At 33.1% G+C, this 27990-nt stretch overlaps 1 protein-coding gene across 1 annotated transcript; it reads right to left on the minus strand.

The window, feature by feature from the left end:
- On the minus strand, window positions 1-27989 carry FAM204A (family with sequence similarity 204 member A). The gene is made up of 8 exons (XM_083364971.1): window positions 27909-27989; window positions 23673-23914; window positions 22496-22589; window positions 20805-20838; window positions 20277-20376; window positions 18219-18308; window positions 879-985; window positions 1-580 (listed from the first exon to the last, which is right to left on the minus strand). Exons 2-8 carry the CDS (start codon window positions 23910-23912, stop codon window positions 529-531), a joined length of 717 nt encoding a protein of 238 aa, XP_083221097.1. The 5' UTR covers window positions 23913-23914; window positions 27909-27989; the 3' UTR covers window positions 1-528.
- Between the last annotated feature and the right edge of the window lies 1 nt (window position 27990).

Raw genomic sequence — 27990 nt, forward strand, 5'->3', positions numbered from 1 at the left:
TTTCATTTTAGTGGAACATACTCTTTTTCTTGTGCATTTTTGTTTATTTAATTAATACACATTTTAAGGTGGGTGGCTACATAAATGTTTTAAGTAAGTAAATAATAAGAAATGCAAATGAAATATATTTCAGAAATTACTGGAAAATTTACTTGATGTTTTCAGAAAATAGATTTTTATATAAATAATATTTAAAGAAACAGAAATTTTAACATATTGTAATTTAAATTAAGACAATTTATTAGTATTAAAAATAACTGAATAAAGATGGTATATTTTTAATCTTAAAATTTTTGATAAAACACTTTACAACTTGAATGTTTGTGTAATGAAATAGAAACATTTAAGAGGTTGAAGGCAGAATGCCTGAAATACAGTAACATATGGAAGAGAAACCAATTGTTCTGATTCATTCAGCACCAGAAGCATTACAAAATAAAACAAATAAATGTATAATTTATGCATCATATATATTAACAAACCTTTTCCCCTGCTTTACAATTTTTCAGCTTTCCTAGACAGAACTAATTACATGTATCCCATGTTGCTTTTTGTTTCCCATCTTTTCTTTGCTTCAAAACTGTAAAGAAATACAAGCATATGTCAGTTTCTACTGAAATATACTTCATGAATTTTCAGTCAAATTTCATTTTGCAGCAATGTTTAAATTCTAAGTTTTTAATACTCCAGCAATGAAAAAGGAAAAGTATAAATATTTGAATAATGTGTCAGTTGCACTAAAAATCCTACATAAAATAGATAAACTATTCAAAGAAAAAGCCATGGTTAATATTAAACAAATATGAATCAATATGAAAAAGAAAAATATTTAAGTCAAACAATCAACTAGCTACAAAGACAGATGCCCACTTACTTACCCCCATGCAAGTTTTTTCTTTTTTCGGGCCTCTTGAGTAACTTCCATATCTTGCTTAGCTTTCACAAAATTTCGGCAAGCAACAGCTTTTGTAATTTTCACACCAAGCTAAGAAAAAAAGAATATAAGTAAGAGTCCACAGAAGCTAGACAAACCAAATTAGGCAAAGCAAAAGCAGCTGTTTTTTTTTAAAAAAAATACTTGAGCAAATCTGTCCGGTATCTACCAGTGGATGGTGTGGTCAGTTCTGTTTTTGTGAAGTAAATGTGTATTATTTATCTAAAAGACAACATAAAAGCATAAAATTGAAGCTAGGAATAGTGTTGGTAGGCTAATATTAGCTGACTGAAATTATACATATTAAGCTACTTTTAGTTTTCTTCCAGCTGAAAAGAAGACAAAGGGGATCTTATAGTACAAATTTATCTATTAAAATCAAAGTGTCCATTGAGTTTCGCTTATACATATAATACTTAGGAACTGGGCACAAAGAGCTCTGTGACTGGAATTTTCTGACTTTCTTAAGATGGATATACTAAAGGAGGAGTTCTGGAAGATGTTGGAATATGAAAAATGGATAAAGGGAATATAGACAAGCAAGAAAAGAACCAAAAGTTATCACCAAATATGTTTTTAATCAGTTATAATGTAAACAGTAAAAATTATATGTTATTCTTGATTTATGTTTTGCATAGAAACATAAATTGTTCAGTGGAGAACTTGAGGAAGGATATACAAAACCATTAAAGAAGAGGTACCTATATGATGGGTTAGGAGAAAAGGGGAAAACATTTAGTGCAAGCCAATATAAATATACATATGTGTTTTTTACAAATATTCACATACATGCATATATATATATATATATATATATATATATATATATATATATATATATATATATATATATATATATATATATATATGTATATGTTTCAAATGTTGCATACAATCAGCCCAGGTTCGAATCTCAGAAGGGTATAGCTGACTGAGGACGACTAAGGAGTCAGAAATGCATCTCAGTTTCCCTTTAATTCTTTGTTAGTAATTTACACAAATATATGAATTGTCCGGTGTGACTACTGCCTGTTTGATAGCCTTCAAGATAGGCTGAAAACAGGAAATAAAGATTTGCCCCATGTTTGGGGCCTAGCAAGGTAATCTAAATAGTTAACATTTGAAACATATCTTCCCTTGCAGAAAAAAGTTAACAGAGCGAGAGGGACCTTGTGGCTTAGAGGCAAATAACACTGCCTTGTATGCAATCAGCCCAGGTTCGAATCTCAGAAGGGTATAGCTGACTGAGGACGACTAAGGAGTCAGAAATGCATCTCAGTTTCCCTTTAATTCTTTGTTAGTAATTTACACACACACACACACACACACACACACATATATATATGTAAAGGTAAAGGTTCCCCCGCACATGCGTGCTAGTCGTTTCCGACTCTAGGGGCCGGTGCTCATCTCCGTTTCATAGCCGAAGAGCCAGCGCTTGTCCGAGGACATCTCCGTGGTTATGTGGCCGACATGACTAGACGCCAAAGGCGCACGGAACGCTGTTACCTTCCCACCGTAGTGATCCCTATTTTTCTACTTGCATTTTTACGTGCTTTCGAACTGCTAGGTGGGCAGAAGCTGGGACGAGTAACAGGTGCTCACTCTGCTACACGGCACTCGAGATTCGACCCGCCAAACTGCCGACCTTCCGATCAACAAGTTCAGCGTCCTAACCCACTGAGCCACCGCGTCCCTTCATATATATATATATATATATATATATATATATATATATATATATATATATATATATATATATACACACACACACACACACACACACACACACACACAATGCAGACAAGCAATGTTATATTCCTCAAGAATAACCCCACCTATCATTTATTTTACAATTAGAAGACATGTCTGTCTGTCTGTTTATCTATTTCAAGGCTGTGCATAGAAAAATGTGTTATCAAATCAAAGTAATCTGATCCTCCCAAAAATTTTGTGCAGCCTGAGGGATTTCCTCACCTGTGCAATATATCTTTCACTGAACAGCAAATCCTGGTTGAGTATTATTTCATTAGCATTCTGCACAGAGAACCCCAGAAGCAACCGTGCCAACATGACCATATCATTTTAAAAAATATATTTTATTAATTTTTATAATAACAATCTTTAGTGCTTAGTGAACGATGTGTTGCCTGGGTTCATATATTTAAAAACAATCAGTAATAATTAATTTCTATAATTGATCAATATGTTAGTGGATAATATATTTCCTTGATCCTCTGTTCTTCCAGTAATATTCTCCTTTTGTCTACATTAAACAAATATAGTTCTTAATACTTTCAATACATACAGAGTTGGGTATAAACATTTTTCTATGTATATTTTACATATAACAATAACATCAACATATAACATCTTTTCTAATCAGTTTGTTTCAATTGTATTTATAGAAGTCATCTTATATGTCCTGTTTTCAAGATTCTTATTTAAGCTTAATTTCCGCTCAGTATTGAAACCACTCTTATCAGTCATAATTTGCTCAAAATTCATTATCTTTGAATATCCAAACTTTTCATTCAAATACACCATCTAAATATTTTTACATTTCATATATTATAAAAGTATTATACTACTTATATATTTTATTCCATTTACTATAGGGACCCTTTATGTCCACCTTTGTCTATTCTTTTAACCATGTTCAAACAAGTATTTAATCATATAATATACCATCTAACAATCTTACTATAGGGCCTCTTTATATCCAAACTTTATATTTTTTAATCATATTCAAACAAGTGTTTAAACATATAGTATTCCATTTGGTAAGTTGAATCACATCTCTTAAATTTAATTCTAATCTTCTTTTGCAGGTTGCTTTCCAAATCAGTAGGTTTACCTTGCCAGGTTGTATTTTTGTAGATATTGCTGGAGATAAACAAGACAAATTAAGTAGAATTTTCATTTTTTTGGTCTCCCACGCTTTAATGATTCTCCTGGCAGCTCTTAATCGAATTTATTAAACCTTTTTTGTCCTCAAGTTTGTTTTAGAGTCCTGGAAGGTAAAACATCTTTTTTATTTCCTTTGTTATACCAAAATTTTGTGGATTTTCTTTTGTTTGTATAAAGTTGTAGTTCTCTTCATTTGTAGCTTCTATAAGTCATTTTCCTCCAATTTGTATCTATTGTCTGATGTATTTGTTCATTCTTTATCATCATTTTTGAGTGTTGTTTAATTGTGGGTTTAGATTAGAGATATGTTCATTTATGTTATCAAAGTTGTTTTTAATCTCGTCATGATTTAAGACAATTGTCATTTGAATTTGTCGCAGCATTGCATATATTTTCTCCTGGAATGTATTCGCTTTGTCTTGAGTCATGGTTCCTGCAGATCTGATGTTCCATTCTGGAGTCTTCAGCACGAGATGTTAGGTGTGGTTTTCTGTCACTTTTAGATAAATATACAACATCCATTTTGTCTCCATCCTCTAAGTAGTTTTTCATTAGTACCATAGTCTCTTTAATTAGCTTCATCAAGCCAGCCCATCTTAAAATCCAAATAACCAAATCTTGTATAGTTCTTATCTTTATATATGGTTTTTGTAATCCAATATGTTTCCAATTATCAAAGCACCACTGAAAACAGTATTTTGTAATAGTTCTTTTCAGGGGTCTTATAATTAACAGCCAGCCAAGATTTCAGTCCAGTGTTTAACCATCTGAAAATGTTCCAGTAACTTCCCCTTTCGAAGATTAACCAAAGGCCAAGGTTTTTCTTTCTCTGCAAACAGTTCTTAAACTTAAAAATGCAGCTCAGTGTGTTTATAATCCCAGAAAGTCAACAGTTTCTAAACATATATAATTTCACTCTGTAGTAGACAACCCAATGCTTTGTTTCCAGCTGTTTTTTTGCTATTTCTGGGCGTCTTGCCAAATTCTGAGTCATTGCAGCTATAGTTTTCTCTAATCCTCCACTAGGTATCAGTAGCTGTTCATTTTCCAGCTTTTAAAGTGAAGAGTTATTATTATTATTATTTATAATTTTATCATTATTTTCAGGTATGGAATTTTAACATTTTTCTTAGTTTTCCACTTTATCCAGACTGTAGTATTTTAAACTTCATTTCAATATATTTTTGTTCTCTATAAGAGTTTAATTCGCCATTTCCGTCTATGGGAGGGTTGGGGTGTAGTCCCCTCCCTTCTCACTTTGGGTAGATTTTTGTTTCTTGGGAATCTTTTCCAGGAAATCAGATATAAAATAGGAGTGAGAAGCACACTGTTCACCATTTTTCTGGTTAGTGCCTTTGGACTTCGGCTGCAAGTAGCTTGGGCTGGTCACTAAGATGTGGCCGGCTTTTCTCCTCCCAGGTTAGAGGGCTTCCCCTGGATCAAGCAGGATGACTGCCGTCATTCTACAATCATCGGGGCATCCCTCTTTCTTTGTCTCCTCTCCGGAGTGACTTTACACCCATTTAGGGTCCCCTGGCAGGGCGAAACTAGCCATGGGGTGCGGAGCTCTGCAATTCCACGGCGTGAAGCAGATACTAAGGCACCTATACTATAGATCTGCAGTTTTATGAATACAGGTAGTCCTGTACTAAGTGAAACATCTGTTAAGTGAATTTTGCCCCATTTTATGAACTTTCTTGCTACAGTTGTTAAGTGAATCATTACAGTTAAGTTGATGACATCGTTGTTAAACGAATCTGATTTCCCCATTGACTTTACTCATCAGAAGGTTGCAAAAGGTGATTTACATAACTCCACGACACTGCAAACCGTCAGAAATATGAGTCAGTTGCCAAGTGTCTGAATTTTGACCAGGTGACCATGGGGGATGCTGCAATGGTCATAAGTATGAAAAATGGTCATAAATCACTTTTTTCAGTGATATTGTAACTTTGAATGGTCACTAAATGAACTGTTGTAAATCAAGGACTATCTGTACTTCAAAGATAACACTTATTATGAAAGGAATTAACGATAAACCTGCAATTAGTGCAGGTTCGAGTCCCACCAGGCTCAAGGTTGACTCAGCCTTCCATCCTTCCGAGGTAGGTAAAATGAGGACCCAGATTGTTGGGGGCAATAAGCTGACTTTGTAAAAATGCCACTTGGGGTGTGTGTGAAAGCCCTAACAAGCAGGCATATACATAGAATGAAGGCTACTGCTAAGTTTGTAAGCCGCCCTGAGTCTTCGGAGAAGGGCGGGATATAAATGGAATTAAAATTAAAAAAAAAAATAGAAAGGATTGAGAGTCTTTTGCCAATACTAGAGGGCTATATCAGCCGAGAAATTTAGGTTTAGAGGGAAATATTTAATATACAGTATCATTAACCTGGATCATTAAAATCATTTCAGACCAGGGAACTGATGTTTCTTGTTTTCACAACAAATCTAGCTTAAGTACCATGAAATCTAAGGACACAAAATGTCACATATGCACTTTCCCAAAGTCTTGAAAACAATACAAATGGAGTGAAGTGCTCTACAAATGGCTCTCCTCAAATATTATGCAAAGTAGTAATGAGGGGCTTTTTGGTTTTTAATACTGTATGTAACTGCATCACTAATAAATTAATGAATTTCATCCATCGTAATTCTGATGTCCACTCAAGTATTTACACCTAGGCCCTACAGGTGTAGCTCATCTGTCTTTCAATATCACCAAGAGGGCTTATATAAATTCTTTGCATTGCTTTCTTTTGTTTTGGTTTCTTAGGAATAAAATAACTTAGTGTTATTACCAAAGCTTCAAAAGGGCTTAAAATGGTACATACTGTTTTAGAAGGAAAAGTATGTTATGATAATTAAAAAAATAAATAAAATGATATTCCTATTGCAATAAAGATATTACAGAATAACAAAAGTAACTTTTAAAAGACAAATGCAAATAAATTACAGAGAAAGCAGAGAGAATAAATCAGTATGACTATGTCTTAGTGAAATGAACATTTTATGCTCCCATAAATACTCATGCATGTAGTTTCACTTCCCATTTTAACAAGGGCCCCCAAATCTTGGTCAATAGGTTTTATATTTTAAAAAAGGTCATCAGACAAATGCTATATGAAGCAATAAAACATGAATAAAAATACATACAACTCTTTCTTATGTAGTCAAAGTATCAGCATATTCCATATAGAACATCCAATATTTTGCTGCATTTTAATTAAGGTGTCTAAACATTATCACAAAGAACTGCAAATTGGTCAGAGCATGCAGTAAAGAAAATTAAGCTCTAAAGGCTTTTTATCACCACATTTCAGGAACCAAGGGTGTAAAATGTTCTAATTTGGGATATATTAAAAGCCATAAAAGGTCTTTCAAAAAGATTAATGGTACTTTGCTTGGATTTAAGATAAGGGCTTTAGCTGGTTGGAAAAGCAGGGACCTGGCTAGACCCTTGAGGCATTCATCTTTACAGCCACTTGGAAGATTTTTAAAAGCGTCTGCATAACCTCAAGCAAGCGCATTGCGACATTGTTTTTTTAAAAAAAATCCTGTCAATTTTATAGGTTTAATATGTGAAAGTTGTACTGGGAGTAATGTTGATATAGTGATTTATCTTCATTACCATTTTTAAGAGGCAAACTTTTTTAATCAAATAAGTTTTCTATGAGGCAAAAAGCATTCATTCATATCGAAGTTCAAAGATAATCATTTCAGAAATCTTGCTCTGGCAGCTTAAAGAGCAGAGCACATATTTCCTATCCATTATTTTTCACAAAGAAAAGCTAAATAGCTATCAAGAAATACCTGGTGACAATTTTTAAAATCTTCATTTTCTGCCAAACAGTTTGAAGGTATTTATTTATTTATTTTAAAAAAGAGCCAATTATCATACCAAAGTTGTTTTGTGTCTATGTGTGGAATAACAGGTTTCTATATAAAATATTCATACTATTCACTTTTGTTCTTTAATTAAATGAAAACAGATGTTTTCTAAAGTAAAGCGGAACCATTACTGAAGTACTTAAAGTGCTAAAGTCTTTAATTTTTATATCAGTTTGGTCTACAATTCCTGATTGTCTTTACTCAAGCTCAACATTAATGTCAAGCAAGTTACCTAGGAGACGAAAGAGATCAAAGAGACAAAAACCCCTCAAATGTCTGATTAATCAAGCCTGCAAACAGCTTATTTCTTTTAGCCTGCATGCAAGTATGAAAATGAGATTCAGGGAGCTGTACATTGTGCAGATTTGTTCATTCTTATCAGAACAAAGCCAGCGGCAGCTTATTTCATGGATCATTGGCACTGTCATCAGTGCTACACAGAACGGGTGACAGCTCCTCATTTTAAGGCTTGAACAAAATTAGCAAAAAGTCGGCACAAATTAGCCTCTCATCTTTTTAGTAATATGACATTATTCATTTACTTTTTATCCAATTTTTAATTTTTTCCTTGTCAGCTATCCCTCTCTAGTGTTCCTCGAGCAGCATCATAAAGCTTTTTTTTTAAAGCTATGAAACAGAAGTTCAAATGGTAAATAAAGTTGAGGCAGAGAGAAAATACATTATCTCATTCAGCTGCAAAGATACTTAACTGAAACTTCCAGAAAACATTACAACATTATTGATATGTTTGGCGAAAATGTTTAGAGGTGAAACATTCATGAGCTATATGGTCCTTGACATCCCCTAGAAATGCTTTTCTAGAATTTCCATTTATGTGCCAACCAAATTAAGACCCTGGAAATATGGAACTATTACAATAAAGTAAAAGCCATGAAACTCATTCCTTTTGGAAATTTGTGTACACAGAGTTGCCTTATCAGAGAGATGGGTGGTATATAAATTTAATAAATAATATTTAATAAATAATAGCAAATGAATAATAATTCTGGCTTATTTCCAGGGGTAATAGAATGTTTTTTTGCTTAGGCTGATCTTTAGTTGACTCATAACTTTTTATAATTGTGGCTGGCCTTATAAATATTTCCTTATAAATATTTGTATTTTACCTTTTGGTTACCTCTTTGGGCCTCTAGGTTAATGGTATCAAATTCAAAAAAAGCAACAAACAGAGAAACAGCCAGGCAGTTAGAGATAAAGATTTATTTCAAAGACCTATTGTAATATACACACTCTAGGATAAGAATAATTCGATGGAACATTCAAAGCTAAATTCAAAAATGTCACATAAGATCTGTTCTATAAAAGGCTAAACCCAAAGGGCTTTTAGCAGAACATCTCTATTCTAACAGGTCCTGAAGCATCCTGTGGTCTATCAGAGAAACCAAACAGCCTTTTAATACTGTATTACAGTTTCTCATCAAATATGAATCTAGTTATTTCAGATTCAGCCTTTGGCAATGATTTTCCCCTTTTATGTTATGGAATGTTATCCACTACTGATGTATATTAAATATATAAAGCAAACAAGAATCTCAGTTGATTTTGTAGAGAAAATGATAATCTCCCAATTGTTTGTTCAACTTCAAAATACTCCAATCTCTTTGTTGTGTGTTATTGCCATTTATTGTGTGAAAATACATTCTATTGCTGGATATTTATATTAAAATATAGATGCACAATATTGTTCTCATATTTTAGCTTTGCTTTTTATTAAAATATTTTAATGCAAGAAAATTCTTCCATTCATAAAAAAATAAAAAATTAACCATAAGCTGTTAGATGTTTTACAGTTCCCTTATAAGAAAGGCTGCTTTTTTTTAAAAAAAGAACTGTAGTACTGTTTTCAGCAATTTCTTTATCTCTGTTCTTCTAAGTAAGAAAGCTTATTAACAAGCTTTGAACTTAAAATCACATTTACAATAATGTGCCATCAACAGTTTTATAAGCTAATTAGAAAAAAAGATTAATTAATGACTGGCTGCTAATAAAATGGCAATCATGAAGAAAGAAACCAAGGGTGCTAAGCTTCAACTACCACCAATTAAGAGCTAATTACAAACAAATTATATATGTGTTTTGCTGTGGGCTTTAATTTACTAAAATGGTTTTAATTAAAAGAGAAAACATGCTGATTAATTGAACTGCAGAAAAAATCTACAGTATAAACTGTGCTTTGTCTCTTTAATTAGACTTGTAACATTTAATTTTTTTAAAGGTTTGTTAAAAAGATATACATAATTAAGAGGGCACATTCATACAATCATAGGTGACAACCCCTGTCATATAGTAAAGTTTAAGGGAAAACACCCTGATAAAGAGAAAATGATTCGATTAAGAAGATAGAACAATTAACAATACACTGCAGTATTTGTCCATAATTCTTTCCACAGTATATTAAATAATTTGAAAGTTATATATAGTTCATCATTTATTTTTTAAAATATTTAGTTAAAATATTAATATACCGGTACCTTTTCATGTTTTTAACAATGACTCTTTTCTTAAAATAATAAACTCTGTATTTCTCTGTATTATATAAACTGTTTTTCCAGCATTATTTTTGCTAAAATTGTGGTATATAAATTTAAATATTTTTTTCTATATTAAATTATGTGCCAGAAAATTCTTTTACATAATCACTTCAGATACAGGGTATAATGTATAGGAGTGGAACTCATTAGCTTTTTGTGGGCTTGTAGCTGTGAATTACCACACTGTGCTCCATATTAAACACTACAATAGAATCTGATTAATTCTTTTAAAGTGGGAGTTTAAATTTTGTTAGGATACTTAACATAAATGGTAATGATATCATTATACACCTATTTATATATCAACAGGGTAAAAGTCAACTGAAAGAATGGAAAAATTAGGAATCATGATAGAATATATAAATCAAGTTTAATTTCAAATAAAAACAAAGACTATATTGAAAAATAATTGCAATTGTGAAACCATTCATACCAAATGCCAGAAAGCACTGGGCTGACATTTAGAACAGTTTTGATTGTATTATTTGTATTTGGAAAACAACAACTAAAGTAATTTGGGATGACATTCTATAACCATTTAGTTAAGAGTAACCCTGATAAAATCAATATAATTTACTTCTGAGTAGACATGCAAAGAATTAACCTATCCTGTAAGGATTGGAGGTTTTTCTTCTTTTCAAGACACTGTATTTATTTTTTAACCAAAATATGAAAAGCAAAAATATACCAAATCAACGGGATACTATATTTAAGTCATAACACAAGCAAAATGAATGGTTTTTAATCTTAGAAATCTGCAACTGTATTCATTTTTTATATCCTTAGTTTTTAAGGCATCCATAGCTGCAACTAATGATTAGGGCTGTATAAAGCTTAAATGGGTTATCTGGTTTAAGGAAGCCGCAGTCATACCACTTCAATGAAGGAGATTCACAAACTGAAGTGGGTAGCTGCTTCAAAGCAACGAACTGAATTGGGTGTCTCTAAAGCTTTTCAGAGATTCCACAGCTTTTTCTGTTGCTTTTATGATCTTTGCAAACAACACAGAATATTACAACCTCAGTTCCATATATAAAGAATGGAGAATACCTTGGGGGATGTTTGAGTGTTGTGATAGGCTCTCTATCATTATTGTGAATAACCAGCAAATAAGATTTACCACTGCATTAAACTCTATGCCTATTAGAGATCTTTTGGAGTAGCAAGGCTAACATACTTTGGGCTTCATTCACTTTCTCACCTCTCAGCTTCTTTAATGTGGCTAGCCATAAGCCCTAACTTTGCTCTCTCTTTTGCTAATGGAATGTTACATTTCCATGCTGTTCCTGCAAATATAATTAGGACCTTAATTCAGTTTCAGCATTCTAAATATTAGCTCAAGGCTGATCTTACTTTTAAATTCTACATGATGGGGCAGATATAAGACCTGATAATGAATAAATGGCAGCCAGGTTAACATGGCTCAAAATTACTGCTTTAAAAGTAGGAATAAGATGGCAAGGCTACAGATGTTCTTTCTCTGTTTGAGTCTCTTTCTTTGTTACACTGTGTCATCCTACTTCTGCTGCTCCCCCACCCCCAATATAAATACTTGCCAGCAAGCCCAACTCTGGTACAATCAATTACAGCTGGTGATGAGGTCATTTCTACAAAAGCCAATCTTGCCAATGAACCCTCCTGGCTCCCCAAGAAACTCGGTGATCACCTTTACTACCCCTATAAATCTGCCTTGCTGGTACAGGCCCAACTTTGCCAATGTGTCCTGCCCATCCTGTAACAAAGCCAAGGCCAGTGAAAGTGGATCATTCCCAGGAGGGACCAGCTTTTCAACCAGCTACGCCAGCACTTCTGGCAGAGCTTGCCATTCATCTATGCCAAGTTTTCCACTACTTCAAAAAATCCTGTAATCAGATGAATTTTATGCCATGCAAAAAAAAGCCAATAAAATAGTATGTGTCATGACCAAACAGAGATAAATAAGAGCAAGTAATCACCATCAATAGAAATGGTAAAAAAGAAAACCTATTGACAAATGGTTCTTATAAAACAAAATGCCCACTGATTTAAGATCAAATTGTTCAATTGGACAAATGTGCCATCGTTACCAACAACAGGGGGAAAATAGTGAAAACTGAAGGAGTCAAGATGCCCTATGGAAATAACATCAAGAGTTTGGATGAAGAAGACTGCTACAAATACCTTCAGGTTGAGAACAAAATCAAGAAAGTTAGTAATGAAAATTGGTGTGGAAAGTAGCAAATACCACAAATAGCTGAAGAAGAAAAAAAGGGCATTGGAAGAATATTGAAGAAGATGCACTGAAGCTAGTATATCATGAAGGCTTACCGAACATTAGAGACGAAAATGGCCTATAAGAAAGACCAGATGAAGAATAAAGAAGAGACATGGCAAAGCAAAATATCACTGAATTTAAAAAAAAAGCAAGCAAATCAGAAAACAACAAAATCTGGCAATGGCTAAGAGCAGGAAAGTTGAAGCAAAAAACAGTGAGGCTAGTTCTGGCTGCACAAGAGCAAGCCTTAAAAACAAATACATACAAAGCGAGAATTGAGAAGACATCAACTATCAGTAAATACCATCTCTGCAAAGAAGCTGAAGAAACAGTGGACCATCTGATAAGTTGCTGCAAGACAATCGCACAGACTGATTACAAGTAAAAGCATAACAAAATAATAACAATGGTCCATTGGAATATCTCTAAAAAATATACTTGCCTACAAGCAAGAACTGGTGGGACCACAAAATAACAAACTTTATAAAAATGAAGTTTTATTATTCTTACAACAATGTGAAATTTCAGCTGCCAGTTCTTTAGCTGGTGTTGACTTTCAAATACATCAAGTTCTTCCCAACAACCTAGGATGTGTAATCTAAGAGTGGATAAATGTGCAGATCTCCACAATGTGGTATTCTGTAATTGACAGATGGGTACTTGTCAACGTGCTGATTTTCTGAGTGCTGTCAAAGATCTTTTAGTATGGTATCCAGTGTGCTGATAACTACTGGGACTACCACAGATTTATTTGATTTTTATCCTGCCTTTATTACTTTATAAGTAATTCAAGGTAGCAAATATAAGTAATACTCCTTCCTTCTTCTATTTTACCCACAACAACACCCCTTAAGGTGGATTGGGCTAGAGAAGGGTGACTTGCCCAAAGTCATCCAGCTGACTTTCATGATTGATACAGGACTAGCACAGTCCCCTGATTTCTAGGATACCACTTCAACAACACACCAAAGACCATAATTTTATTATTATGGTTAGCCGCACAGTCATCCAGGTATTTAGACTGAATATGGCACTTTTATCTACCTACTGAGTCCTTCCCAAGGACCTGGGACAAGCAGACATTGTTTGATCATGTTAAAAATACTGTCGCAAGATCTAAGCTGTTCCATATAAAGCTGCCTTTTATAATAGGCAATGGGCTGATGATAATTTTGTCAATGCCGATGACATTGAAGTGGTGCTCCAGTTTTTGGGACTGTACTCAAGGTATCTATTACTATTATCGTTGTTTTCTTTTGTCATAATTCTATTTTTGTCTTCTGCTATATCTAGGTACTGCAATGTGCACTATATGGACTTTTTATTTATCTTATTTTATTTATCTTATCATGAGAAAGGCAGGGCTAGATGAATCAAAAGCTGGAATTAAAATTGCCGGGAGAAATATCACCAACCTAAAATATGCAGATGATACCACTCTAATGGCATAAAGTGAAGAGGAACTAAACAGTCTCTTGTTGCGGGTGAAGAAGGAGAGTGCAAAAGTTGGCTTGAAACTTAACATTAAGAAAACCAAGATCATGGCATCTGGCCCTCTCAATTCCTGGCAAATAGATGGAGAAGAAATGGAGGTAGTGACAGATTTTATTTTCCTGGGCTCCAAGATCACTGCAGGTGGGGACTGCAGCCAAGAAATTAAAAGACGCTTGCTCCTGGGGAGGAAAGCCATGGCAAATCTAGACAGCACACTAAAAAGCAGAGACATCACCTTGCCAATAAAAGTCTGTTTGAATTCTAAAGTCCCAGAATACTTAAGCTTTTTAATTTTCTATAACTTCTATTACAACCAGCAGTTCTGGCTTGCGAGCAGATGGTACTTCTTGAAGATATTAATAACAGATCACTATTTCCTTGTGTTCATTCTTTGTATAGTTGTGACAGGTATACAACTTTTCTTCCAGTAGTCCAGAGCTGCTGGTCCTGATTCTACAACCAATAGTCCTGAGTCCTGTAGCTCATTTGTCCCCAGATGTCCAGGAACACTTAGCAGAGTCCTTATTGACCCAATTGACAATTGATCTATTATAAATTACTTTTCACCATATTGCTTTTGGGAGAGACCTTCTTTATCTGGCTCCTCTAATGAGACCTGTCCAATATAGTTGAATCTCTAAGCTCTCATGTTGCTCAGAACACAAAAGCCCCACAACCACATCAAGGTATTGCCTACTGAGGGTTAATACTCACAATAATGTGAAGTCACAGCTGCTAGTTCTTTAATTGATATTGCTTTCAGATGTTTCACGTTCTTTCCAAGAACCTAGGGTGTCATAATGTATTGGTGTATATGATGTATAATGTATATGAGCATATCCAAGCAATGTGGCATTTTGCAATTGACAGATGGAAATTTTGTCAATGGGTAGATTTTCTAAATCTAAGATTTATGGTATGGCAACCAGTGTGCTGATAATGACTGGGACCACCATGGCCAGTTTAACTGCATAGTCTTTTAATTTCAATTTTCAGATCTTGATATCTTGATATCAACTTTTAGATCTTCTCCCAATTCTTTGTCTTCTAGTCTACTAATCCCTAGAATTGCCACCCCAATTGTCAACACAATGTTCAACCACAGCTATATCCAGTATGTTATGACATTATTTGAAGGGATTAAATATTAACCTTGTTAAAAGGGAAGGAATATAAAATTTGTCTATTTGATCAAGATTAAATCAGATGTTACTACTTCTTTTGTTGACCAGGCTGAATGATAAGGTTTTAAGAATTTGCCTATTGATGAAGGATGGGATAGGGGATAGTGATTGTTTCCTATATTTTAAGAGAAAATGTTAACTTGTTTGAATTGTTTATACTAGTTGAAATGAATGGGGAAGTTACTTTATTTCTTTTTTTGTTATAGTCCTTTTTTATTTTTTCTCTCTTTTATTTTCTGCACATTTTACTTTTTCTTCCTACTTAATTTTTTGTAGTTTGTATTAGCCTTTACCTGTACAATTGTAGTACTTAATAAAATTATTTCAAAAACAAATATATTGAGAGCATTACTGACCATGAAGACAGGTAAACCAGCAAGCACTGTTATATACTAGGTTCCCCAAAAAGCTTTTGAAGAAGATATTCGTCAAACAGCTGACCATTACAATATTTCAAAATCTTATAAAGATACCCAGAAAATGAAAATATCAACAAATCTGATATTTATCTCACTATTTTGTAAGCATTATTTGTTGGCAACTGAGAGAAATATAACAAAAAGTACCACCTACATAATAATTCAGTGAAAAAAATGTTTTTACACAGAATATCCTAAATGAGTCTATCAATATTCACCTTAGGAAGAAATTTAAAATAAAATATTTCTCATATTTCCTGACGCATCAGAGAAAAGTTCACACTTGTTTAAAAAAAAGCACCCCAAACTCTTCTGAATATTCATTTCTTAACACTATTATATCAAAATAATAACAGTCCAAAGAGGATTGTCAGGTGTATTAAAATGTAACTGCACCAAGTGCAACATAGTAAAATAAAGTTACTCATGTTTTAATCTGCTGTTTCTATTCGGATTCTGTATATTATTTACAATTTCTTCAATTCCCAGGCAATCTGATTCCATAAAAATTGGTTCTCACTGTGACATAATGATAGTACACTGACAGCTGTATTTTGGCATTCCTTAGCTCTTCAGGGCATGTTTTCATAGCTTCTCTTAGCCATCTCTTTATTTTTGGCTTCATTTCTGCTTTAAATACTCATGCTGCTCTATCTGTTTCACAGGCTTATAAATGTTATACATCAAAATTAGTTTCACTTATTACGGAAGGAAACATCCCATAAAGCATTCTGGAATCCATGCCTCAAAGCAAAGGCTTTATCAGCGGGTTCCTGTTACTGCTTCTTGAGAAAGGAAAATATCAGTGATCAAAACTGTACCTGGTCTCTACAGAATACTTACCCACTAAACATACATTCATCAAATTAAAAAAACAACTGCATCAAGAAATTTATATATTTATTTTAGTTGAAAATACATAAAAGCATTAGTGACATTTAGTGACTTATAGTCAACCTTTATTTTTTTTACGTTGGAATTTGGCCACCTAAAGAACATGAAATAAAAAAAAAAAGAATAGAAATCTGAAAACAATCTTACCTAATATTCAGGCCACTGATTACATTTCTCAGAATTGGTAATTTCAAAGATAGCAAGGAAACATTCTCGTTAAATGACTCCTTCTCAAAGAGGGGATTCACAACCTCTCTAGGAGTTCTCAGTAGAAGACAATTAGTAACTACACTTGCTATCCATCCATAAAAGAAAATAATAAATGGGTCTCAAATGTTAATTGTACAAAAAGTCATTAAGTACTGGTATTCCTCAGTTAAGAAAAGGAATTAAGGCTAGAACTGCCATCACTAAGTGAAACAATCATAAAGCATGATGTCATGTTACCCTTTCATTTAGTGATGGCAATGCTAGTAGTCCCGGAAGCCACCATTATGCGATGACCTCACATAACTTAAATGTCTCATCTTCCCCATTGACTTTACTTGTGGAATGCTGGCAGGAAAATTGAAAATTGTGATCATGTGACTACAGGGATGCTGCAATGGCCAGAATGCTAAGGAACAGTCATAACTACCATTCATTCAACTATTATTGTCATAAGTTTCAACAATTAACTATTGAATGAATAGTCTTTAATAGAAGACCACCTGCATTATACTTTATATGAAAGTTGATAATTAATTAGAAAAAAGGTGGGAATAAACAATATCAAACTTTCCCCCTTAATTGCCAAGTTCATCATAAAACTATTCATTCCCAAATAACACCTTTGACTGTTTTTCCCTCAATAAACCTGGCAGGCTGTCCTTCTAAATCAGGTCAAATATATGGTTCTTCACCTCTCCAATCCAATTAAATAATCATAGTTCAATGAATAATAGTTATAGGGTACTGATGTATCTTTTTACCTGTATCTTGACACTACCTTTTACTGGTTTATACAGTCTTACAATTAAGATTGAGAAATTAGTTAATAAACTCTCATGTAAACTACAGTTAATGAAAAATATAGATTTAATAAACTATACATAAAATACAGTATAGTTTAACATTTAGACAGAACAACAAAATCTATTACAGTTATGGTAATTTATTTATAGGCTATAATAGCAGATTGTAAAGAGAATTTCTTAATGTGGTGAACATTTAGAATTAAATCAGTGTAGCCTCATTCTTTTGCATTATTGTGGAACACTTATAATAATTCTAAAAAGATATAGAAAAAAATCCTTTTTCCACTTTATACTGCTCAATATATATTACCATTTCCCAATTTTATACCAGCAGTCCCCATAATGCTGAAGCATATTCAAATTTAGCACGAAGTAGTGTCTAGAGGAGGATCAGTAGAGAAAGCTGGTCATATGGCCTTTAGATCTATTGGATTAAAACTTGTCTCTTGTATTCTGGCATGTTATTGGCTCTTGTTTTAGAATTTATTTATTCCATGATCATGCACCAAAAATTGCAATAGAAGCAATTAAGAAATAGAATATATCCACATGATTTCCCAAATAATTCTTGCAATTCCCAAACAATGTAACTTAAAAACTGTTCCATAAAGCAATTGCAAATTATTTCTAATACTATTACCATATTGAAAATATAACAAAATTGTAACTTACCTCTCGAGTAGCTAATCTATCACTTAATTCCTCAGCTTGGGCAATATTACCTTCAGCTACACATTTGTCTATACTGATTTCAAGGCCAGACTAGAAAACATATTAAAGAGAGAGAGAAAATGAATGGTCCTCCTAGAATACCAACTGAACATTATAAAAATGTGCTAAAAAACCTATCAATTTCAAAATAATATGAACTTCACATCTGTAACTTTCATGTATAGTAAATCACATGCAAAATATTTTTTCAAGTACATTAGGAAGCTTTGACTGAGTAGGACTCAACTTTGGTAACTTCCAAGACAAATCCATTTGACAAATTCTTGTCAAAAAAAATGAAGTAGCTTGCAATTGGGATATTCTTGCCAACTTTACAGCTTACTGAGTAGTCATGAAACCTCTTCCACCCAGGTTGGAAGCAGTTCTGACCATAAGTGGGTTTTGATTTCTAATTTGAAAAGCCTGCCCTATTGATAGTTACAGAACTGTTGTATAAGAACAAACTTCGTATTATTTTCACTTTATGTCTTGAATAAATTCAAGATTTAAAAATGTCAGCTAGCTTGGGCGTATCATAATAATGTTTCATTTCAATATCTGATTCATCCATTCCTCTCCTGAACAAAGTATGATATATCTGCATCAACTGCATGGAAAATCCAAATTAATATTGTATCTTTGCAATTCTTAAGTGTTTATATTCATCAAGCAAATGATTTCCAAAATGTCACCCCTTGTTTATTTCACTATATTATTGAATTCAAGCCTGTAAATTTTTGTCAGATGTAGGAAAAAGATACATTTTTAATTTCTAAAATCAAACATTAAGAAAAAGCTTTAAAAACCCAGCAGCAAATCCTAACTTATCTTAGCTTTTACAAATGAACAGGTAGTCCTTAACTGATGACTGCAGCTGGGACCAGAATTTCCATTCCTAAGCAAAGTAGTTGTTAAGTGAGTTGTACTTAATTTTATAACCTTTTTTTGCCAGGCGGTCGTCAAGCAAATCTGGTTTCCTTCATTGACTTTCCTCGTCAGAAGCCAGCTGGGAAGGTTGCAAATGATGATCACAACTCAGGGATACTGCAACTGTCGTAAACACATGCCAGTTGCCAAGTCCCTGAATTATGATTGTGTGTTTGTGGGAATGCTGCAATGGTCATTAAATGCGAGGAACAGCTGTGAACCACTTTTTTCAGTGGTGTTGCAACTCTGAACCATCGCTAAACAAACATACATACAAATCAAGGACTACCTTAACAGAACATCAGATTTTTATCTCTAAAACTCTAGTTTATCTTTACTGAATTTGTAATATAGATGAATAACAGGCAAAAAAATAGAATACTGAATATAAGTTTATTAGAAGAATAATTATATATTCCAATTAAATTTAAATAAACAATATAACCCTTAACACATTAAGAAGTGGTACCTGAATAATCTCGTTTTTCCTTTTTCCTTAACCATTCTTTTCTTTTACTTTTGTCTTTCTTAGATCATGAGCCTGAAAGTGGGGATTTTTCATTTTTCTTACTGATCCATAAAATGAGGTGTTTTTTTTCCAATTGATGTGTGAAAATGAAAGCTTTAAATGAACATATACATTCTTTACATGGAACACGAGAAGATTGTACTCCCATTCTTAGTCCAAAACAAGAGCATAAGATCGACCTTATTTCTCCCATTCTTGATTTACCTTGGCCACACCAATCAGCACATGAGTAACGGATAGCTGCTGGGTTACATGGGTTCTGCTTGTCTGTGTGTAGGCATGCATATGTATAACATTCCTTACCTAGTTTACACATTGGTCCTTTTTATATATTGCTGTTAATGTTTTAATTCTTAATGCTAACGTTTTACTATATATTTAGCCTTCTAATTATTATTTCTGATATTGTAAGTTGCTCAGGGTCTCTTGATAGTGAGATGAGCAATGCATAAATTTAATAAATAATAAATATATATTCACTGCACTCATATGTAATTGCAGTGAAATGAATTGCAAATGAAATGCAAGCTTAAAATCATTTTTAAAAAAAATCTAGCAATCACCTTTTGAGTAGTTTCCTTGCTTGCCAGTGGTTTAAACCTATCATTGATTCCAAAATATTGAGTGAGCTCTTTGAAGTGTCTTTCCTTTACAGACTCTTGGCTACAAAGAAAGGAAAAAAGAAAAAAAATAGGTGGACAAGATCCTATCACACAAAAATAATCTATATGTAAATATGTAACATATTTATATGAAACATTAAAATTAATAATTTTATTGTTGGCTTATCTAAAGAATAAGGACATATTTTACAGAAACTGTATTTTCTTCTATTTTATGACTGTAATATAATTCAATTTTATTTACATTTGTATATTTGATATAAAAGAATATACTTATTTTATGAAAACAAAACCCTCCATATCTATTCTTTAGCAGATGGGTAGAAGTAATATTTTTTCCAATAATATTTGTTGAAAGGATCACATCTGTATAAAAATTGATTGCTGAATCACTCTAAGAGACTGAAGAGGAAGTGAACATTTTGACTATGTAAAAATTTTAAATAATCATGTCATAGTTTCAAATACCTGTCAGTTATTTCTTCATTGCTTTTCATTTTATCTAAAAAAATCAAACGCTAAAATTTAGTATGAAAAAATTCTCATGAACTAATACAAATATTTTAGGACTTAATTTCAATGCAGTAATAAGCATGATGAAAATCAGTGATGTCTGAGATATAATTAACAGAGAAAAACACCAAAATTTAGAATTAAATTCCAGCTTAGACACACAAATAGGTATTGACACCTACGTTTTGAGGAATTAAACCTTATATGCTCTGTAGAATAATATGCTACAGTATGCTGTATGTGGATATTAAGCTAGGCTGATGGAGGGACCACCTTTATCTATAATAGACATCTGAGAAATACACTTTACAGTATTTTTCACCTGGCTTAAGATTTCAAGACAGTGATGGAGTGATAAAACTAGAGATTAGTTTTGTTTTGTTTTGAAGGTTGGGACTGAATGGCAGAATCAATTTCATTATACAATGCCTTTGTACTTACAGCCAAATCATTTGTAAAAAAGTTATTTCTAGTGCTCTAGTCAATCAAGCTTCCTTATAAGACTTACTTGACCATATAAATTTGCAAAATTTAATAAATAAATAAAAGACACTGTCAAAAGATTATTTCATAACTGGGAAAGGGTGTGTGTGAATGAGGTAAATTCTTTAAGGGCAAGAGCACTATCAGAGAACAGGTCATTAACAGCTGAAGATATATAAAGATATTTTCAGTCATAATCACTTACTCCAACTTTCCTGTGTAAGAATTGTGTGAATATTAACAAAGTTAGTATTAGTCCAAAATAGATTACTAATTACAGAGAGAAATCAGCTTAATAAGTTTCTAGTACAAAGGTTCAGACTAATTTGCATACAATGAGCAATATAAGCATGTGAATATCCAAACTACATAGTCTACTGCAGCCCAGAACTCTTAAGCTCAAGTGATTTGCCAGCCTCAACCTCTAGAATAATCGGATTACCAGATTCATAGCACTGCCCATAAATAAATCAAATGTTAAATCAAAAGCCACAACTAAAGAATCCTTTTTTAAATTCTATATGGTCTAACCCAGGGGTAGGCAACCTCGACTCTTTTATGACTCGTAGACTTCAACTCCCAGAATTCCTGAGCCAGCCATGCTGGCTCAGGAATTCTGGGAGTTGAAATCCATGAGTCATAAAAGAGCTGAGGTTGCCTATCCCTGGTCTAACCATTAAAACACAGAAGAGAATGTCAGAGATATAATTAACAGTGAAAAAGATCAACATTTAGAAATTTGTTCTCTTTCAGCATACTTCTACAATAGAACATAAGATATCCACACGTAATACCACATGCAAAATTACATAAATGAACAAAAATGCATAAACCTATTTCATGCATGTGAATATTTTCTGTGATGAATGACTTCTTCTGCCTTATCAAAAAGAGTTTCAAAAAAGTTCTCATAAATTCCATCATGATTTGTCGTACTGCAAGTAGGCTGTGGTTTAGAAAAAATGCCAAAGCCTCATTGAGTACCTGGAATTAGGTAAACATTTATATGGATCCAGACTATAGTAAATGTTTTTTTCTACTAGATAATAACCAAATAACATAAAAACATTAAGGTGATCATACAATTACCTAATCCTAACACCACGTTATTTGGAAACTTTATTGTAATATTCCCTGCATTTTAATAACTTGAAACAAACCACCTTTTTGGGAACGTTTTCTCTTTTGTCGCTTATCTCTTTGACATTTTTCTTGATTTTTCATGTCAAGGTTTTTCTTTTTCAGATTCTGAAATTTCTGTTGAAAGAGACAAATGATTTATTTTTTACTTTTGTTTCATTGCACTAAATTGAGTATTATATAGCAACAAATTATTAACAATAATAACAAAAAAGTACAATATTCTTAACACAAGTCAGTGGAGATGCTTACAATATACACTGAACATGCGCAACTCAGCTCTCATATATTCAAGGATTATCTTGATATTGCTAAATAATACTTTTCACTTTCTTATATAGGAAAGTTCTTTAGACATTGACTTTGAAAGGCTAAATAAAAGCTAAGATCCAAAATGTTTAATATATGCAAGCATGGCCAATGGGATTCTATTTTCTCCTTTAAAAAGCATAACATCACTGAGCATTATGACTGTGCAACACTTCCGAACACATGGGAAGGTGAATGTAGCAGCTGTCTATAATAAATAAAGACAGCCACATCTGCTTTTGGAGTTATGAACCTTACTGAATATACCATATAAAACTTGCCACTTTTGAAATTCTTTCTATGTGGCTTTCACACTATCCTAGGAAGCTGAGTTTCTAAAGTTAAGATGAGCTCTAAAACAGCTACATCTCTTTCAAGTTCATGTGGAAGCAAACAAAAATAGAATGCTTAAATAGGAAAGATGCTACCCTCATGATATCTGAAGCATTTCTTCAAAACTGTTCTTAAAACATGCAAGCCCTAATAAACAAATGTGAAATACATTTAATAAAGATAGCAAAGTAATCATTCACGAGCAAGTTAATTCCATAACATTTACTACAGGGATACACATACAGAGAGAGAGAGAGCACGCAACAAAAGACAAAATCAATTTTGAAAAGCCTAAAAAAGATCAGAGAACACTCCAATATATAAGCACTGAAGTGCCTAAATGTTTGGTGAAAAGGAATTCATCACAACTTTCTCCAATCTTATTTTAAGACAGAACTTTGTCAAATAATATTAAAATATTTCTTCTTTATAACTGAAAGGCTTAAAAATATTATATTTCATTCAAAATATATTTAATTTAATCTTGCCAGAAGGATTACATGCATAGATATCACAACAGACATAACTAACCTAATACAGAGTTGTAAACAAACCTACAATCCACATATCCAAGGGAACTCCAGGAAGACATGCCAGACATTCCTGTTCTTCTGTAGAAGGAAGTTGGTTTTCAGCCATATTGTTTTCTTCATGATCACAAGTCTGTTTGTCTAGGAATTCCCTTTCTTCTTGTTTTTCATTTAAGATACTCTCAGGAAGAGACACTGTTTCTTCATCTTCTGAACTTATGGCAACATCATCTTCATTCACACCAGGAGATAGCAGACCACTCCACATCTCTAGAAATGAAAAGATCAAATATTCACTACCATCATGAAGAAATCTTCAGCACAATTATTAAAAATATCTTTAGGGCACCTTTACCAGTGGTAAAATGAGGGCAAGAATTTTTTATGCACTGCAATCCTTAGTTTTTTGTTCATTGTTGGAAATTGGTTTTTTGTTCATTATTAGAAAATGAATATGAGAATAAATTAGCTATATAAGGATTGAGAAAAATACAGAATTACAAAAATAACAGCGCTTCATTTAAATAGCTGAAAAAGATTAGAATTAATGTCCAAAAACTGTCCCTACCATTTTTTAAAATATCAATATGTTCAAGTAAATTAACTGATATTAGATAAACATTTATACTGTTGTTTTAGCAGTTATAGCAGCAAATATTGAATCATATTATACATTTTTTAAAAAGAGGAGGTACAGGAAAATGCAAACTCAGATGCATTTGAATTTATCTGAATAAATGTACAGCACTCTCTCTCTCTGATTATTTAACAAGATTACAGTGCAATAATACAAGATTTAGCCAACCTCAACTCTTTGTGAATAATTATTACACTATAATAGAAAAAGAGAAAAATACAATAAAAGTAAGAAATATAAATAAGAAAAACAGCAGCATGGCTTATATATTTAAAGTTGAAAAGTATCTGAAAATTAATTAAATGCTAAATATTTGCTTATATTTTCAGAAGTCTTCAGCAGTTCCTTGGAAGATGACTAATATCCAATTCAATAGTACCACCACTAAAAAAGCCTATCGCCAAAAAAGCCTATATAAATACAAAAAGTTCTGAAGCAGAAAATTCTCCGAATTTCTATCAATATTCTACCAGTTTTTAATATTAAAATAAATTTTAAAAAAATATTCCATTCACATTTCATGATTTGCTATTATGCTTATAATATTTTATTTTGGTCTGCAAATCTCCTGTGAAGCACTTGCTATAGTACAAAACGTTTTTATACATAAATTTTATTAAGGTGGGCTATTTTCTTTATATTTATAAAAGTTGGCAATTACATATTTTCCCTAATTTATGATTCACCAATTTTTCAAACAAAACATATTGTGTAGTTGTTCTAGAGGTCCCTCTTCAACTTATGTGTGTGTGTATGCTATTTTCTTCCATATTTTTTGTACCACACACACAAACATATTTACAAAAAATATGGAAGAAGATAACAAAAAATACAGAATGAAAATGTCATCTCAATATCTTGTATTGTTCCATGAACACAGAAAGCTATTTAAGATTCAGACTGTTCCAGTTATAATTCTGAATGGTATGGCACTCTCCCTGAAAAATATCTGTGGCTATCCTTCTGGACAGCTCCAGTTCTTTGGGCAGACACAGAATATGGCCAAGTAGGCCTACACTGAGCTTCAGCAGATGTTCTAGTTGTAGCCATATCTTGCTTGACTCAGCCCAGTGACAGTAGCCATTCCTCATCACCACCAAGCTGACTATCTCAAAGGGCTCAACATAGCACAACCTTTGAAAACTAGCCAAAACATTTGGTGCAAAATACTGGTAGAAGATGGCAATCTCACTCATGTTTTACCAATGCTGCAGAAATTGCATTTATTGCTGGTAGCTTATGGGGTACAATTTAGTGTGTTGGTTCAGACTATTAAAGCTCAACTTGGCTTAGTACCTGGGTTCCATTGGGACTATGTCCTCCAGGAAAAACCATCCTATCCACTGCATTCATCTCAGCAGAAAAAGTTATCTGGTGAAATTGAAGGGAGTATTTTTCAGTTATGGAAGCCACTTTATGAAATAGCATCCCTCTCTCTGAGGCTACACTGTCACAGATTTTAACCTAAAGTGTAATATAACAAAGACTAATCCATTCTACCTGGTCTTGAATATTTAAGATTACCTATGTTGATGGTATTTAGATGAGATTTTTAGGCATTATGTTGTTTTTACTGATTTTTTTTGGTTTTATGATTATCAGTTTTATTTTATTGTTCTATTTTGCTATTTTAGCAAATGTTATGAGCTATATAAATTGGTGCTATGTATATCCAACAAATAAAAAAATACCATACCCCACTCTCTAAAATGTTATGTAGCTTTCCTTTGAATCACTCAGCCATACCTTATTTTTACAATAATATTTTTCTGTTTACTTATTTCTACATTTTGGCTTTCTTATTACTCTTTCAAAAACAGATAATTAATTCAATATTTGTTAATTATAACAGCAACACTATAAACATTTATCTCAATTTGTTACATGTTTTATTTCAGAAACCTTCAAATTCTAGTATTTTTTAACAAAATAAAATTAAGGTGCAGTCTAGATAGATAGGTAGGTAGACTAGATGTCTCCAGATGATCATCTGTCAGGGATGTTTCAGGGGATCCTGTACTGAGTGGGAGGTAATACAAGATGAGCTCTAAAGTCCTTTTCAATTATATTCCATAATCTAAAACAACACATTTATTCTTGATGTCAGCCACTTCTGATGAAAATTCTAATTAGCCTGATTTCTCACAAGTGTAGCATTCCTAAGAACAAACTTAAACCAACTAATTTCTACTATATTTGATGAATGTATATAAAATTATGTATTGCTGAACCCTGATAGTCCCCAACTCTGAGTATGTTTACAACAATGAAACATATAAAACAATTACCTTTGTCCTATTTGTTTTCCTATTCACCACTAATTTGTATTACTGTTAGAATCTTTGATAGATTATAATTAGGTACACAATTTGAATATACACTTATTCATGCTTCATTGAAGAAAAATCAACAGACTTTACCAGTTTAGAATTCCAAGATGTTTTCTAATCCCATAAATACACAGAACACAAAACAATAGCTGCAGATTACAATAAGTGACATTATCCTATGAAGATTTCAGCAGCAAAGCAACACCTGGCTATAAAGATGCCTATCTTCCTTCATACAAGAATATTATCATTTTTGCCTCGTATCTCATTATAAGGACAAAAGTATACAGAGGTATAAAATCCAGCATTATTACACTTAGGTACAGAGTAGGGGCAGGATCCTATTTTTGAAGCAAACATGCTTGCATGGTACTTGCTCTATACAAAACCCTGGTCTTTCAGGTCTTCCAGCATTGCACCCACTTCCACTCTTACCTGGCTCTACCATCCTCTTTTCTTTCCTTGCACATTTCCAAGTATTAGAGTCTTTCCAAATAAGTAGTATCTAAGTATAGCTTAGGTACATAGGATCCTGCACCTACTCTGTACCTAAGTACAGCTAAAACTTTTCACCCATCAATCAATCAATGTGCAACATTAATTTCATGGGATTACAGTATTATAGCCCATTTGAGAGTGAAATAATCAGCAACACAGAGGGGAAAAATACCTTAATGTTTTCAAAGCCAAAAAGTAAAAGTGTTTATCACGATTCCTCTTTTATTCCCATACCACTCCGTCATTCACTGCAACAGGTCTTGGTTCAAAATTATAAAACAGCAATACTCTATTCTGTTACACACTTTGTTTATAAATTATTTTTACTACTTACAAATCTTACACTATGATATATACGCCTTTCGTATACTGCAGCAAACCTTTATGGTGTTAAGTGTTTCAGCACCTGGACTGCACCTAGGTTTAATCTATGTCCGTGTTGCAATTTATTGTTAACCACTCTTGAAATCCGTCACCAACTTGTCTACGCAAAATTTTCTGCAATTAGTTTGAAATGCTAGGAGCCCCGAGACAGTGGGAGCGGATGCCTAGCTCGTTCTAGGTCCTTTTGCACAAAAGCACGCTTCAGACTTGGGAAAGGAACGCCATCAGCTTCTTTCGTCGGCCGGGCTCATCTTTTCCGAATTACACACCTGCGTCTGCCACCGATACGGTTTTGACCGAAAATCTGTGAAAAGCCACCGCTTGCCTTAGCCAAACTGCCAAGGTAGCTTAGTCTCCTCGATCCTTAACCATAGAGTTGTCCCCCAAAACAGTCCCAATTCCCAGCCTGACTTACCGCCGTATCTTGTTTACATTGCCGCCATCTTGGAGCTTCTTCCACAGCCGGCCTTGACGCCACGAGCTCCGCCTTTCCGCCG

The sequence above is a fragment of the Vipera ursinii genome, assembly GCF_947247035.1.
Source record: "Vipera ursinii genome assembly, chromosome: 5".
Lineage (NCBI taxonomy): Eukaryota > Metazoa > Chordata > Lepidosauria > Squamata > Viperidae > Vipera > Vipera ursinii.

Bases quoted from the DNA above. Each gene is read 5' to 3' on its own strand.
- FAM204A (XM_083364971.1), bottom strand. From the start codon at position 23,912: ATGTGGAGTGGTCTGCTATCTCCTGGTGTGAATGAAGATGATGTTGCC. The intron at 986-18,218 runs GTAAGTTACAAT...TTTTTTTCTTAG, and splicing joins ATAGATTAGCTACTCGAGAG to CTTGGTGTGAAAATTACAAA. The intron at 581-878 runs GTAAGTAAGTGG...ATTTCTTTACAG, and splicing joins AAGAAAAAACTTGCATGGGG to TTTTGAAGCAAAGAAAAGAT.